General features: G+C 38.6%; 1 protein-coding gene across 4 annotated transcripts in view; it reads right to left on the bottom strand.

The window, feature by feature from the left end:
- Positions 1–9,690: 9,690 nt before the first annotated feature.
- Positions 9,691–14,294, bottom strand: part of FANCI (Fanconi anemia complementation group I) — a 31,897-nt gene continuing 27,293 nt past the window's right edge. For 3 of the 4 annotated variants that reach the window (XR_016324485.1, XM_089734304.1, XM_089734305.1), the window contains 5 exons: positions 14,061–14,259; positions 12,851–13,040; positions 12,401–12,593; positions 11,380–11,497; positions 9,691–10,773 (listed from right to left, as the gene is read on the bottom strand). Coding sequence is in view for 2 of the 4 variants with exons in the window: in XM_089734304.1 (XP_089590430.1) it covers positions 10,640–10,773; positions 11,380–11,497; positions 12,401–12,593; positions 12,851–13,040; positions 14,061–14,259 (834 nt within the window). In the remaining 2 variants the exon portion in view is untranslated. The remainder of the gene's footprint in view (positions 10,774–11,379; positions 11,498–12,400; positions 12,594–12,850; positions 13,041–14,060; positions 14,260–14,294) is intronic. The other variant, XR_016324486.1, reaches the window with a different exon arrangement.

Raw genomic sequence — 14,294 nt, 5'->3', positions numbered from 1 at the left:
TAATTGGCATAGTTATTTAGAACAACTCGCGCCCTCCCACCAAGCATACTGGCGACTAGCTAGGACTCTCAAATCCGAAACTACCGCTACTATGCCTCCCCTCGTACGCCCTTCAGGCCAACCACCGGCATTCGATGACGATGACAAGGCTGAGCTGCTGGCCGATGCACTGCAAGAGCAGTGCACCACCAGCACTCAACACGCGGACCCCGAACACACCGAGTTAGTCGACAGGGAGGTCGAGCGCAGAGCTTCCCTGCCGCCCTCTGACGCGTTACCCCCCATTACCACTGACGAAGTTAGAGACGCGATCCACAATCTCCAACCTAGGAAGGCATCCGGCTCCGACGGCATCCGCAACCGCGCGCTAAAACTCTTGCCAGTCCAACTGATAGCAATGTTGGTTACAATTTTAAATGCCGCTATGACGCACTGCATCTTTCCCGCGGTGTGGAAAGAAGCGGACGTTATCGGTATACATAAGCCGGGCAAACCGACAAACGAAACATCTAGTTACCGTCCGATTAGTCTCCTCCCGACGATAGGAAAAATTTACGAACGGCTCCTTAGGAAACGCCTCTGGGATTTTGTTACCGCGAACAAAATTCTCATAGACGAACAGTTCGGATTCCGCTCTAAACACTCGTGCGTACAACAAGTGCACCGCCTCACGGAGCACATCCTGATAGGACTAAATAGGCGTAAACAAATCCCGACCGGCGCCCTCTTCTTCGACATCGCGAAGGCGTTCGATAAAGTCTGGCACAACGGTTTAATTTACAAACTGTACAACATGGGAGTGCCAGACAGACTCGTGCTCATCATACGAGACTTCTTGTCGAACCGTTCGTTTCGATATCGAGTAGAGGGAACTCGTTCTCGTCCCCGTCAACTGACTGCCGGAGTCCCGCAAGGCTCCGCGCTCTCCCCGTTATTATTTAGTTTGTATATCAATGATATACCCCGGTCTCCGGAGACCCATCTAGCGCTCTTCGCCGATGACACGGCTATCTACTACTCGTGTAGGAAGATGTCGCTGCTTCATCGGCGACTCCAGATCGCAGTAGCCACCATGGGACAGTGGTTCCGGAAGTGGCGAATTGACATCAACCCCACGAAAAGCGCAGCGGTGCTCTTCAAAAGGGGTCGCCCTCCGAACATCACTTCGAGCATCCCACTCCGTAGTAGGCGCGCAAACACATCCGCCGTTAGTCCCATCACTCTCTTTGGCCAGCCCATACCGTGGGTCTCGAAGGTCAAATATCTAGGCGTCACCCTCGACAGAGGGATGACATTCCGTCCCCATATAAAAACGGTACGCGACCGCGCCGCGTTTATTCTAGGACGACTCTATCCAATGCTTTGTAGTCGAAGCAAACTGTCCCTCCGCAATAAGGTAACTCTCTACAAAACTTGTATACGCCCCGTCATGACGTATGCAAGCGTAGTGTTCGCTCACGCAGCCCACACCCACTTGAAATCCCTTCAGGTTATTCAATCAAAATTCTGCAGGATAGCCATCGGAGCGCCATGGTTCCTTAGGAATGTGGATCTCCACGATGACCTGGAGCTCGACTCATTTAGTAAGTATCTACAGTCGGCATCGCTGCGCCATTTTGAGAAGGCGGCACGACATGAGAACCCTCTCATCGTAGCCGCTGGAAATTACATACCCGACCCAGTAGACCGAATGGTAAACCGTCGACGTCGCCCAAAGCACGTCATTACGGATCCTCCTGATCCATTAACGGTGCTCTTAGGCACCACAAGCACCGGTCACCGTCCTCGTCGAACCCGTCGCTTGCGACGAAGGGCTCGACGAGCGAACTAACCCATAGACACAGCCCACTGAGTTTCTCGCCGGATCTTCTCAGTGGGTCGCGTTTCCGATCCGGTGGTAGATTCTGCGAAGCACTGCTCTTGCTAGGGTCAGTGTTAGCAACTCTCCGGTTGAGCCCCGCGAGCTCACCTACAAACGTTAGGGTGAAGCTGAAATAGCCTCTCAAGGCTATCAGCATAGGTAGGAAAAAAAAAAACAAAAGTTTAGGTCTTTTATTTATCGAATGAGGCACAACGAAGTCTGCCGGGTCAGCTAGTCGTATTTAAAAACTTAAAATAATTACGAGTTACGAAATGGTTCTAATTTTCATTGTGGAAGATAAAGTGATTTGAGCGCATGATATACCTACTCGTTTAAATAAATATATCTTGTCCGTTTCTGACACGCGTTCCGATGTGAATGGGGCGACTACCATTACTCTAATTCAATTAGATTGAACCTCCTTTTTAAAGTTACATTTACATTATAATGTCTGGTTCAAAAAACCGCTTTATACCAAACGAGCAGTCCGCTTATTATATAACCATCAATAGTAATGAAAGCTCCAATTCGTCAGGGGTGTTTTGAGCTTTCATTATCTCATAATTAACTTTTATTTTTTATTTTTTATTGCCCTTACGACGAGCATACGGTCCACCTGATGGTGAGTGGTTACCGTCGCCCATGGACTTCAGCAATGCCAGGGGCAGAGCCAAGCCGCTGCCTACCGCTTAATACTCTCCACAAGCCTCGTTTGAAGAAGGACATAACATAATATAACATCATTATAATTGTCTCGGCAGTCTGTCACAGGTATTAGTTTATTAATTGGAAAAAAAACATTCTACAAACATTCACCTATTTATCGGTGAAGCTAAACTAGCCGCATAAAAATATTTCTGAATCCCTTTTCCCAAGAATCCATTACCTTCATAATTTGATCAACAGAAAACGCGCCATTAAATTCAGTTCTAAAAAAGCGGGTGGGTGTATCCGTTTAGGCATCATTCGTAGAATCTACAAAAATACCCTCCTAAATAAAACCTGAATCATTCATATTTTAGTAAATCCGTACAAGGAGAGCAACGTTTAAATTGACTGAAGGATAAAGTCGATACCTTGAATTTGCGTGGGCCGACAAGTGCGACAAAGCTGTTCATATCTGAAGAGTCCAATTATAATAATATTGTTTTAAGTAGAGACTTCTGTCTCTATGCAACGGCATCTTTTTTTATTGCTTAGATGACTGATCTAGCTCACAGCCCACCTGATGTTAAGTGGTTACCGGACCCATAGACATCTACAACGTAAATGCCGCCACCCACCTTGAGATATGGGTTCTAAGGTCTCAGTATAGTTATAGGGGCTGCTCCACCCTTCAAACCGAAACGCATTACTGCTTCACGGTATAAATAGGTAGGGCGGCGATACCTACCCGTGCGGACTCACAAGAGGTCCTACCACCAGTAAATTTATTACCTATACCTATATTTTTTACCTATATGCGGTTGCTATGGTATTAAGATGATCTACCCACCTTTAGAATATACTAGCTGTACCCGTCCGCTTCGCTGGGCATTTAAAATTAACATTATTATTTCTCACCCCCACAAAGATTCTCATCATTAACGCCCCCGCAACTGGTGTAGAGAGTCCAACGCTCATATAAATACATATTAGCCTATCCATTGAGTACATGTATTTTCTACATGGATAACCAATGGATTTATTTTTTTATTTTTTATTGCTTAGATGTGTGAACGAGCTTACAGCCCACCTGGTGTTAAGTGGTTACTGGAGCCCATAGACATCTACAGCGTAAATGCGCCACACACCTTGAGATATAAGTTCTAAGATCACAGTATAGTTACAACGGCTGCCCCACCCTTCAAACCGAAAAGCATTATTGCTTCACGGCAGAAATAGGCGGGGCGGTGGTACCTACCTGTGCGGACTCACAAGAGGTCCTACCACCAGTACAGTGGATACCAAGTTTCAAGTCAATCGGATGCATGGTCAGTAGTTATAACGGAACACCCGTAAAAACCACTGTAGATTTATATATTAGTATAGATAGTATAGAAACAGAATGAAACAGAAACAGAACAGAAAACGTTTTAAATACTGATGGATCTCGCACACCTAATTTCCCGGTGTCCCAATCTTCAATCCGCTATCCTCCCATCCTTAAAAAACCCATTAAAATCGTTACAAAACACGTGCAACAAATTATCTATGTTCAGAATCATTGAAACTTCATTTTTATCTTTGCTACTTTTTGATTCTTTATCTCTGGTATTTAAGAAGAGGAAGGAAGGAAGCAATCTTCAGCCATGTCCAACGCTCATTTTAAAACCTTTGAATAATATTGAATAGCGTCAAAGATAAAGAATTTCCAATGAGTGGTATGTCTGTCTCCCTCTCTCCGTCTTCTATGGTATTTCTAGAATTAGAGCAGTTCAGAAGAAGAGCTTAAACAATTCACCTTTAAAAATGATGAAATTTGCAAGTCTATTTCTAAGGTTAATTACAGACATCAGCTCAGGTACTGATTTACTAAATTTTTTTCTCTTTTGTAATATTGTAGGAAACTTATGTTAGCTATTGCTATGTAATATTATTTGTTTCTGTAAATTTATATTGGAGGTAAACGTAAACTAAAGATGTATGCCTCACGTACGTAACAAATGTTCACGATTGGCTTCCAAGGTGCAAGAATAGCATCTGTAATAAAAATCAAACCCGCTAAAATTATAATTTGCGTAATGACTAGCGTAGGACGTCTTGTCTAATTTACTACATTTAATAACAGAGGAACAGGTGGCTAATTTATGTACTAAATAAAATAATTCTCACTACGATGACGGGAGCTAATTATGTAAAAAGACAAAACACGTTACTTGCAACAACGTGCGACCATTTTGAGCCCTCATTTCATGTGATATAATTAAAATTTATCGCGAGCGGTATGTTAAAAATCCAGTATAAATCATCTTCATCTATATATAGGTATATATAAAAATGAATTGCTGTTCGTTAGTCTCGCTAAAACTCGAGAACGGCTGGACCGATTTGGTTAATTTTGGTCTTGAATAATTATTCGTGGAAGTACAAAGAAGGTTTAAAAGGTAAATAAATATGAAAATTCTCCGAATTAAATAAAGTTTAGGTCTTTTGTTTATCGATTGAGGCACTACGAAGTCTGCCGGGTCAGCTAGTAAAAAAATATATGATTATTATGTGTGTAAAATCGCAATTGGGAGAAAATGTCGCTGTGTTCATTTAGGTATTAGACGCACAAATAACAATTTCGTGAAACTATTGGATTCTCAGAAGAAAAAAAAACAGATTTACGTTCTCAAATTTACCTATTTGTGTTGTCATGCATAATTAATGACATCGTTAATCTCAAAGCAAGAAATATAACACAACCACTCACTTGTGGGCTTTTGTGCCACTTTCAAAATAACTCGTAATGAAAGTGACGATTCATTTGTTTCTACAATATATATAAAAACTCGCTATTTTTAATGCCAATATGTAGGTGATGGTGATAATAAATAATGTGCATCAACCGACTGTAACATTTATCGGATTGATTTAGATAAAATTATACGGAGAACACACAGAGTCCTAATAAATCAACTTCTACAATGTAAAGTTTCCTTAAATCCAAATATATTTCTTAGTTATATCTAGGCGTCATCAATCCTGAAAGAATTAGGCGTCTCAACAAGAATCTCCGCCACTTGCGTACGCATGTACGATTTTCGAGTTTATCAATCAAGTTGCGAGGAAAAATGGCGACAATATCGAAAAACTACTCATCGCTGACAAAGTGGATGAAATGAAGCCTAGAGGGGGTACTGGCTCGATCAAATTAAGACGACATTGGACTCCAGCACCAATATCTCTATCCACCGCGCAGAGGACAGGAAGAAATGGGAACATAGTCCAAACAAAAGTGTCCTGATCAATAAAGGTCATGACCCTCGGCACTGAGAAACACGACACAAGGAGGATAACAATAAACACTGTGGAGACCCTTCGTTTTTCTTAGCTTTTTAACCTAACTTAATCTATCGTAAGAAGGAGGGAGCCTGGAAATCAGTAATACAGGTCTTTAAAAATAAAATGTAAGGTTAATTTCTATTTGTATTACCTATACCTTTAAGAGAGAAATAAATAAATTATTATTATTATATTAATATTATTATTCTTGCACACTTAAAATAACACTTCTAAGTACTTTAATGAGTAGTAGCTAAGTTTTACGATCCAAATAAATAATTAAGTAACAGATGAAATAAAATGGTGAATTGAACTAAGTATGAACATCCTTTTTTTGTTAACTTATCGAGTTAATTGGATCCAATAGTGAAAGAAACAGGTTAATAATAATAATTTGAAAATGATATAAATAGGTTAGTACTTTAATATTAGATTAGTATTCTGTGGCAGAGCTCCGTAATTAAATTATTTTTATATTCATTAAACATAATCGCCGAATTGATGATCAAATAAATCGTGCTGAGATTTTAATGAATCAATTGCTTTTCAAGGTTCCTACTGATAATGACGCAGTTATAGTACGCGTTTTTAGAGACTAACACATAATACCTATTTTGTGTTTGTCTCGGATTGGAACGTATTTCCACTAAAAATGCGAACGACACTAAACTAGAACTTCATTCTTTTTTTCAAGTCGCCTAAAAATTGCCGCTTAACCTTTTCAAAGCGCGATTTAATTGCACGTGTGACATCATTCAAGACGAAAATAATCCTTCAACTCGCCATAGACTATCCGGTAATCGATTTTCATAAGTCCTAGAATAACTTACTGGCTTTTATTATTATTTTTTTACTGCTTAGGTGGGTGGACGAGCTCACAGCCCACTTGGTGTTAAGTGGTTACTGGAGCCTATAGACATCTACGACGTAAATGCGCCACCCACCTTGAGATATAAGTTCTAAGATCTCAAGTATAGTTACAACGGCTGCCCCATCCTTCAAGCCGAAACGCATTACTGCTTCACGGCAGAAATAGGCAGGGTGGTGGTACCTACCCGCGCGAACTCACTAGAGGTCCTACCACCAGTAAAAAGTATTTAAAAATACTTTAATTAATAATACTTACTACTTACTTTAATTAATAATACTAAATACTTTATTAAGTATTTAAAAATACTTTTTTAGTGATTTAAAAATACTTTTCGTTCCTAGCCTCGCCGGACGTGACTTAAAAATACAAATAATTAGTTGAATTTTTCAACGATTGCTTTAATTAGCGCTTGATTAACGTTTTAATTGCTTTAGATATTTTTTTTATTGGTATCCTGTTACTAATTTCAAACATTTATATAACATTTTATTACTCATTTTTCCGTTTAGATAAAATTTTGTAATGTTAATTGATTTTGAATCAACCTAATTTTCTTATGAACTATACATTTGCAACTATGAATACGATGCGAGAAGCTATACTTTTTAGTGTTAATAAAACATGCTTTAATTTTTACTTATTATTTGTTAGACCAGGATAAAATGTTTCTACCCCCCCAGGCACCCTCCATATTTCTAACTGTAGAGTTTCTGATTTCAAATAATACCGTTGCAATGTAGGAATATAGAATATGTGTTTAATAATAATTTCTATAATATTTCCTTTACCTTTACGTTAAAAATATTTAATATAATAAATAACAGAGATTTAAAAAAAATATGTTTGTTCTTTCTTTATAACGATGCCTCAAACCATTAACTAAAACATTTAGTAACTATAGGTGCTTTGCACTACCAGGAACACGCAAAAATTCTAAACTCGCCAAATATTTCCTGCGTAGCATCGAACCGTTTCCGTTACAAATTCCCAAACAAATGAGACGTAAGCCCGTTGTTTCCTGGCAGTTCATCAGATTGAGAACCCTTCCAAGAAGGTTTGTTTCTTTGAAATATTGAACCAATCAAATGGTAAACAATTTTCGTTTTTTTTTTTTTGCATACACGAGTGAACAGTCTCACGGTTCAAGGTTAAATGCATAGATTATACACTTAAGTTAAATGGTTGCAACAGTTTCAGGGAGAGCGCCGCTACTAAGTGTGACGAGAGTGGACGAGAGCTAGACGGCTTCATTATATTGTATCAACAATTTCTTGTATCGAATTAACAAAATCGTGGTATAATTTGCGGTTTAATCTCGCGTTTATTAACTCCGACGCTCCGAATATTTGAAATTTATCGTGATGTATTTTACAGTTCGACAAAGGTATCATTCATCAATATTTGCATAGCGTGCTAACCGCCATCTAGTCTTGTAAACTAATACTAATAATATTATAAAGATTAAAGTTTGTCTGTTTGTTTGTATTGAATAGGCTCCGAAACTATTGAACCGATTTGAAAAATGCTTTCACTGTTTGGAAGCTACACTATTTCCGAGTGACGTAGGCTATAATATTTTTTGATAAAATTAGGGATCCTTACTAAAACTCCAATAATGTAACACAAGGTGTAAATAAATTACCTAAAATATTATTTACATCGCGTGCCCTGCAAAAACTATTGATGATAGAATAAAATAATGTACTACGACTTTGTAGAACACATTATTATTTACAAAGAGTGTCACAACATATGTATTATAGTTATGCCGCAATAAGTGTTCTTTTATTTAAAAAAATAAAACAACGTCAAATATCGTTGAAACTTTTGTTAAAGACCCGAGCGGAGCCGGAGCGGGCCGCTAGTTTTATATTAAAAGCTTAACTTAGCATAAATGTAATTACGTCCGCGTCGCACGAAAACAGAAGTAAATGTTAAATAATTATGACAGGATACTTCGAGTTTTTCGTGAACCAAAGCAACGTAAATAATGGCAGCTCCGTATCAGGTTCAGTGGTTTCCGCGCATCAATCCTGACCGCATTGACCTTGTAAAAAAATATATTAAGTGTATAATCTATGGTGTAAAATGACTAAATTTAATTTTTCAAACGCGTTTTCATCATGTTTTCATGAACACTGACGTTTCAATCATGATCATAGGTGATAAATACACTTATTATATAAGAATTTGTTTTGATCATTCATCAGGTGAACTCGTCTGTCTAAGGTCATAAGTAAAAGTTTGCTTCGTTTTTGTATTTTTAGGGCGAAGGGTGTAATTTTTATTGTGCTGGCTTTAGAACCGCATATCATCAGATGGGTAATCATAATTTATACATACATACATAACATCCATCTCATGTGTCTTCTTATCGTTCATCTTCATCATCATTCATTCATTGATTATTCTTATTTAGATGAAATGAAAATGTAGTTAAGTAAATCAATCTTTTAAAATTGTCGGCCTGACGGATAAGACGCCTTATATACTCGGTGCGATTAAGCCGCTATTCTCAAATAAATGTATTGCGTCCATTTAATTCCATTTAAATATTAAATTCTAATATATTATTTTTAATTGCCTATTAACAATCTATTCCACTAATTTACTGCGTAATATTTGTATACAATGAACAATATTCGCGGTGATGTCATTTATTCTCGTAGCTCTAACAGTTCATTATTTCGGTCTCGGCAATCCGTGGAATTCGTTTAGGTAGCAAGATAAAATAATTTATATTTATTTTTATTATTACGTAAATTACGACCTACCCAGCGTTAAGTGGATACGAGAGCTCATAGACATCACCCATCTTGAGTCGTGAGGTCTGTCAGTCTCAAGATAATTTATCGGCTCTCCCACTCTGTGAGGCGAGCCCTACAACCAGTGTATGAAACAAGATATATTTAAATAAAATTTGTTTTCCGCTAAATTTAATTAGATTCGTTGCATTATTGGACACCAAAATATAAAATAAAATAAATTATTGATTTTCTTACCAATTTTCAAGGTTTTTAATATTTCAAATATACACATTAATTCGAATAAGTACTCATGCACAAAATTCAATTTAAAAAAAAAACGTATAGTATATCTAAAAATAAAATTATTGTATACGAAAATATATTTATTTAGAACGTTCACAACATACTTATAACAAAACATGTTATCGAAATGAAATTGCTTTACGAGACTATACGTTTTACGAGGTAGCTATTGTCATGTCCACGCTTTATCTGAAGATATAATAACAACTGCAATTGAATATGCAATTTCGAAAAGGGCACATGTCGCATATTTTTTCAAATACGTTTTTTCATATACATGTAGTTTTGAGGCTTACCTACACACATTTTATAATAATTCCAGTAATTTTCAATTGCTAATTAACCAATGTAATTTTATATGTACAAAGAAGCAGATATGTTTCAAGCGCACGTCAAGTGAAGACTCGAAAACAGGCCAATTGGGACGCTTCGTCTTTAGTCGCGTCTAAACAAATGCAATACTAAAATAACAAGTGCAATCGTTCCAATTATAGCTATCTTTTTTACTCACGCGCTTATCCCATCTTTTGTACTTTTCATTAATGCTACTTGTCAACATGTGTGTGCACTATATCGGTAGGTATGTAGATATATATGGCGCGATCAGATTTAAAGAGTCAGTTACTATGAAAATAACATATCTGTTGTATAAAAAATCATTGTAATTAACACTAAAATATATCTCAAAAGTTAATATTTTAAATTTTACACTGCATTAGAAAATAATCAGTTTTTTTTCATTTCCTAAACATTTTACGTTTCCAGAGATGTGCCCTTTTAGAAATTGCATATTCAATTAACACTAATACTTCGAAATAATACTAGAGGCGTTCGTCCCAGCACGTAGTCATCATCAAAATGACCGTGGTTTGGACATTTAAAATCAATTTATATTCGTTTCCTTTTCTTCTCAGGGGTTCCTTCATCACTGTTCTGAGGGTCTCCCTCTTCTTCTAATTCCTCTTGATTGTTTTCCTCTCCGGAATCTTCTTGCGTAACCACAGTACTCGCGTCGTGGATGTCTACAAGAAAATTGAAAAAATCATAGACTCGAATTAGCGCTCTACTCAGTGAGTCGCGATTCCGATCCTAAGCCGAGCCGTTTCAGACTGCGCCTGTGAGCTCGCGTCCAGTAAATATAGCATAACCCCTCGGGGTTACTAGCAATAGAAAGGCAAAAAAGGTAAGAAATGGTTTTTTACACTGGTGGGGTTACCTCTTGTGAGTCCGCACGTGTAGGTACCACCGCCCCGCCTATTTCTGCCGTGAAGCAGTAATGCGTTTCAGTTTGAAGGGTGGGGCAGCTGTTGTAACTATACTGAGACCTTACAGCTTATATCATCTTCTCGCATTAAAGCTGTATAATCTCAAAACTTACTAAATTTTACAGGAGAGTGTTTTAAAGGTTTAACTTAAGATATTTTTAATGTTAATCATCTTTGCAACGTTTATTTTTTAGTTTTTACCAGTTACATTATCTATCTTTTAAAGTAAGATAACCACTTAACACCAGGTGGGCTGTGAGCTCGTCCACCCATCAAAGCAATTAAAAAAAAACTTATTAATAAATACTCTAATTTATTTTGTCTGTGGTCAATTTCCAGGTCAACTAACTCAAGGATACCCACCCTCGGCAGTTCGGTCGGCGTCGTCTCCGTCGGCGTCGTGGAGCACCTGCTGCAGGATCTGCCCGTTGATCCTGAAGTCGCGCGACGTTCCCAACGACAGATATTGTTGCCAGTTCAACTGTTTAATACAATTCATAAATCTATACTAATATTATAAAGCTGAAGAGTTTGTTTGTTTGAACGCGCTAATCTCAGGAACTACTGGTCCGATTTGAAAAATTCTTTCAGTGTCAGATAGCCCATTTATTGTGGAAGGCTATAGGCTATATAACATCACGCTAAAACCAATAGGACCAAGCGGAGCACCAATAAAGAATGTATCAAAATTGTTAATTACGCTATAATAGCGTAAGCTCTCAAAAGGGAAAAATACCCCGTGGTATATCTATGGCGTATATCTACATATGTGTAGATATACGCCATAGATATACTAAAAACTATAGCCATAGCCAAAGTAACTATTCCACGCGGACGAAGTCGCGGGCAAAAGCTAGTTTCATAAATACATCTTTCTTACTGGTGGTAGGACCTCTTGTGAGTCCGCACGGGTAGGTACCACCGCCCCGCCTATTTCTGCCGTGAAGCAGTAATGCGTTTCGGTTTGAACGGTGGGGCAGCCGTTGTAACTATACTGAGATCTTAGAACTTGTATCTCAAGGTGGGTGGCGCATGTACGTTGTAGATGTCTATGGGCTCTAGTGACCACTTAACACCAGGTGGGCTGTGAGCTCGTCCACACATCTAGGCAATAAAAAAAAAAAAAAAAAAAAAAACACTATGAATCTCACTCATAGGTATTACATTGATAAATTGAATAAATGATGTTTAAATAAAATTTTTAGTTATTGTTTTCTTTTCAAAATTATCATGGCAGCTATAATATGCTAAAAAGAAGCTATATCGTTTTTTTTGTTTGTTCTTCGCCATGGGGTAATATCGACTTACACAAAAATATTTTGGGATAATAATTAAAAAAGTTCCCCGACCGCTGAAGTAAGCTGACGGTACGTATAGATCTCACTTGAGCTTTATCGGCCAGCAGTATGACGTGCTTGGCGTATTGCTCGGCCTCGTGCACCAGGCGCGGTATCAGCTTGGTGTCGCGCTCCACCCGCCGAGCCGAGACGAGCTCCTGCGACGAGCCCAGGTACGTGATGAAGTTGTCCTTGATCGTCGATAGTCGCTTGCCGCTCAGTTTCAGGAGGCGATCGAAACTGTAAATTTAAATCAGACGAGATCATTTTAAAATGCTTCAAAACACGTTAGAAGTGTGGGCTATGTTTATTTTGCCTAGAGATACAATAGCCAAAAATACACAAATTGTCAATTACCCTTACTAGTACGATAGGTATAAGATAAGATCTGCCTGGATTTAGTCGCGAAAAAAAAAATACGTTATTCATCCTCAATATGCCTCAATGTATCCTAAGACCTCTGCAGCAAAACACAGTAATAAAAAAATCAGACTTACCGCGCATTCTTTGCTGTGGCAACACTGATTTGCTTGGCCAGTGTTGCCAGTAACGTATAGAGTCGCGTGCACGTACTGAGCACGCGGCTGCTGCTCGGACCCACGGAACAACGTAATGAGACCACCCTCGAAGTCCACGTCGTCAACTGGCACATGTGTACCACTGTAGATTCGTAAATTTCATTGAGTTCTGAAAACAATTTAATTAATTAAATACATAAACAAAATCATCGGCTTCTTTCTATAAATCACTAGCTGACCCGGCAGACTTCGTAGAGCCTCAATCGATAAATAAAAGACCTAAACTTTTGTATAAAATAAACTTAAAACAAACAAAAGAAATCCGTCCGACGGGGACACATAATATATACATTTTTGTGTATGTATTTGTAATTTAATATATAAATTTCATTGCACCTACCACTACTTACTCTGCACTACCTTCGGTTAACTGGTAGACAATGCCTTAGGCATTAAGTCCTCCAATGTAAATTTTACATAAAGTGTAATAAATAAATAAATAAACCAAGTTGCGACGAAGGACTAGTTATTAAATAAACTGTCATTTATACATAATATAAATAAAATTAGAGTGTCTGTTTGTAATATTGAAATAACCGCTTTTTACTACATGCATATGAATATATATACGGTACATACACCAAAAAAACATTTTTTACATTTTTTGTCTGGCTGTCTGTCTGTCTGTTTGTTCCGGCTAATCCCTGGAACGGCTGGACCGATTTTGATGAGACTTTCACTAATAGGTAGCTGATGATATAAGGAGTAGCTTAGACTACTTTTTTTAGACTAGCTTCGCCCCGCGGCGTCACTCGCAGTTATTGTCGTACCGCGCGCAACATGGCGGGACTCGCCTATTTCAATAACAAAATTTAATGTTTCCGAAGCGAAGCGAGGGCGGGTCGCTAGTATACAATGTTAATATGTTTTTTTATTGCTGAAATGGGTGGACGAGCTCACAGCTCACCTGGTGTTAAGTGGCTACTGGAGCCCATAGACATCTACAACGTAAATGCGCCACCCACCTTGAGACATAAGTTCTAAGGTCTCAGTATAGTTACAACGGCTGCCCCACCCTTCAAATCGAAACGCATTACAGCAGAAATAGGCAGGGTGGTGATACCTACCCGTGCGGACTCACAAGAGGTCCTACCACTAGTAACGTATGTTAATGTCAGTGTTAGCGGACCTCTCTCGATCCTCAGTCGGGCGGTGGGCGTGGCGCGCGGCACCGCGGCGCTCAGGTCGCGGGCTCTGTGCAGCAAGTGCTCCGCGCACTGCATCCTATCACTCAAGTGAACGCACAAGTAGTTCAGGACCGAATGCACTGTGACGTCGGTCACTGAACCGAACAATGTGCACGATTCGTTCCTTGATGTGTCTTCTTCCTATAACAAAGGTCATTAATAAGCTTTATATTAGC

This window comes from Bombyx mandarina, chromosome 17 (genome assembly GCF_030267445.1).
Source record: "Bombyx mandarina strain Sakado chromosome 17, ASM3026744v2".
NCBI lineage: Eukaryota > Metazoa > Arthropoda > Insecta > Lepidoptera > Bombycidae > Bombyx > Bombyx mandarina.
This window is presented reverse-complemented; position numbering and strand designations above follow the sequence as displayed.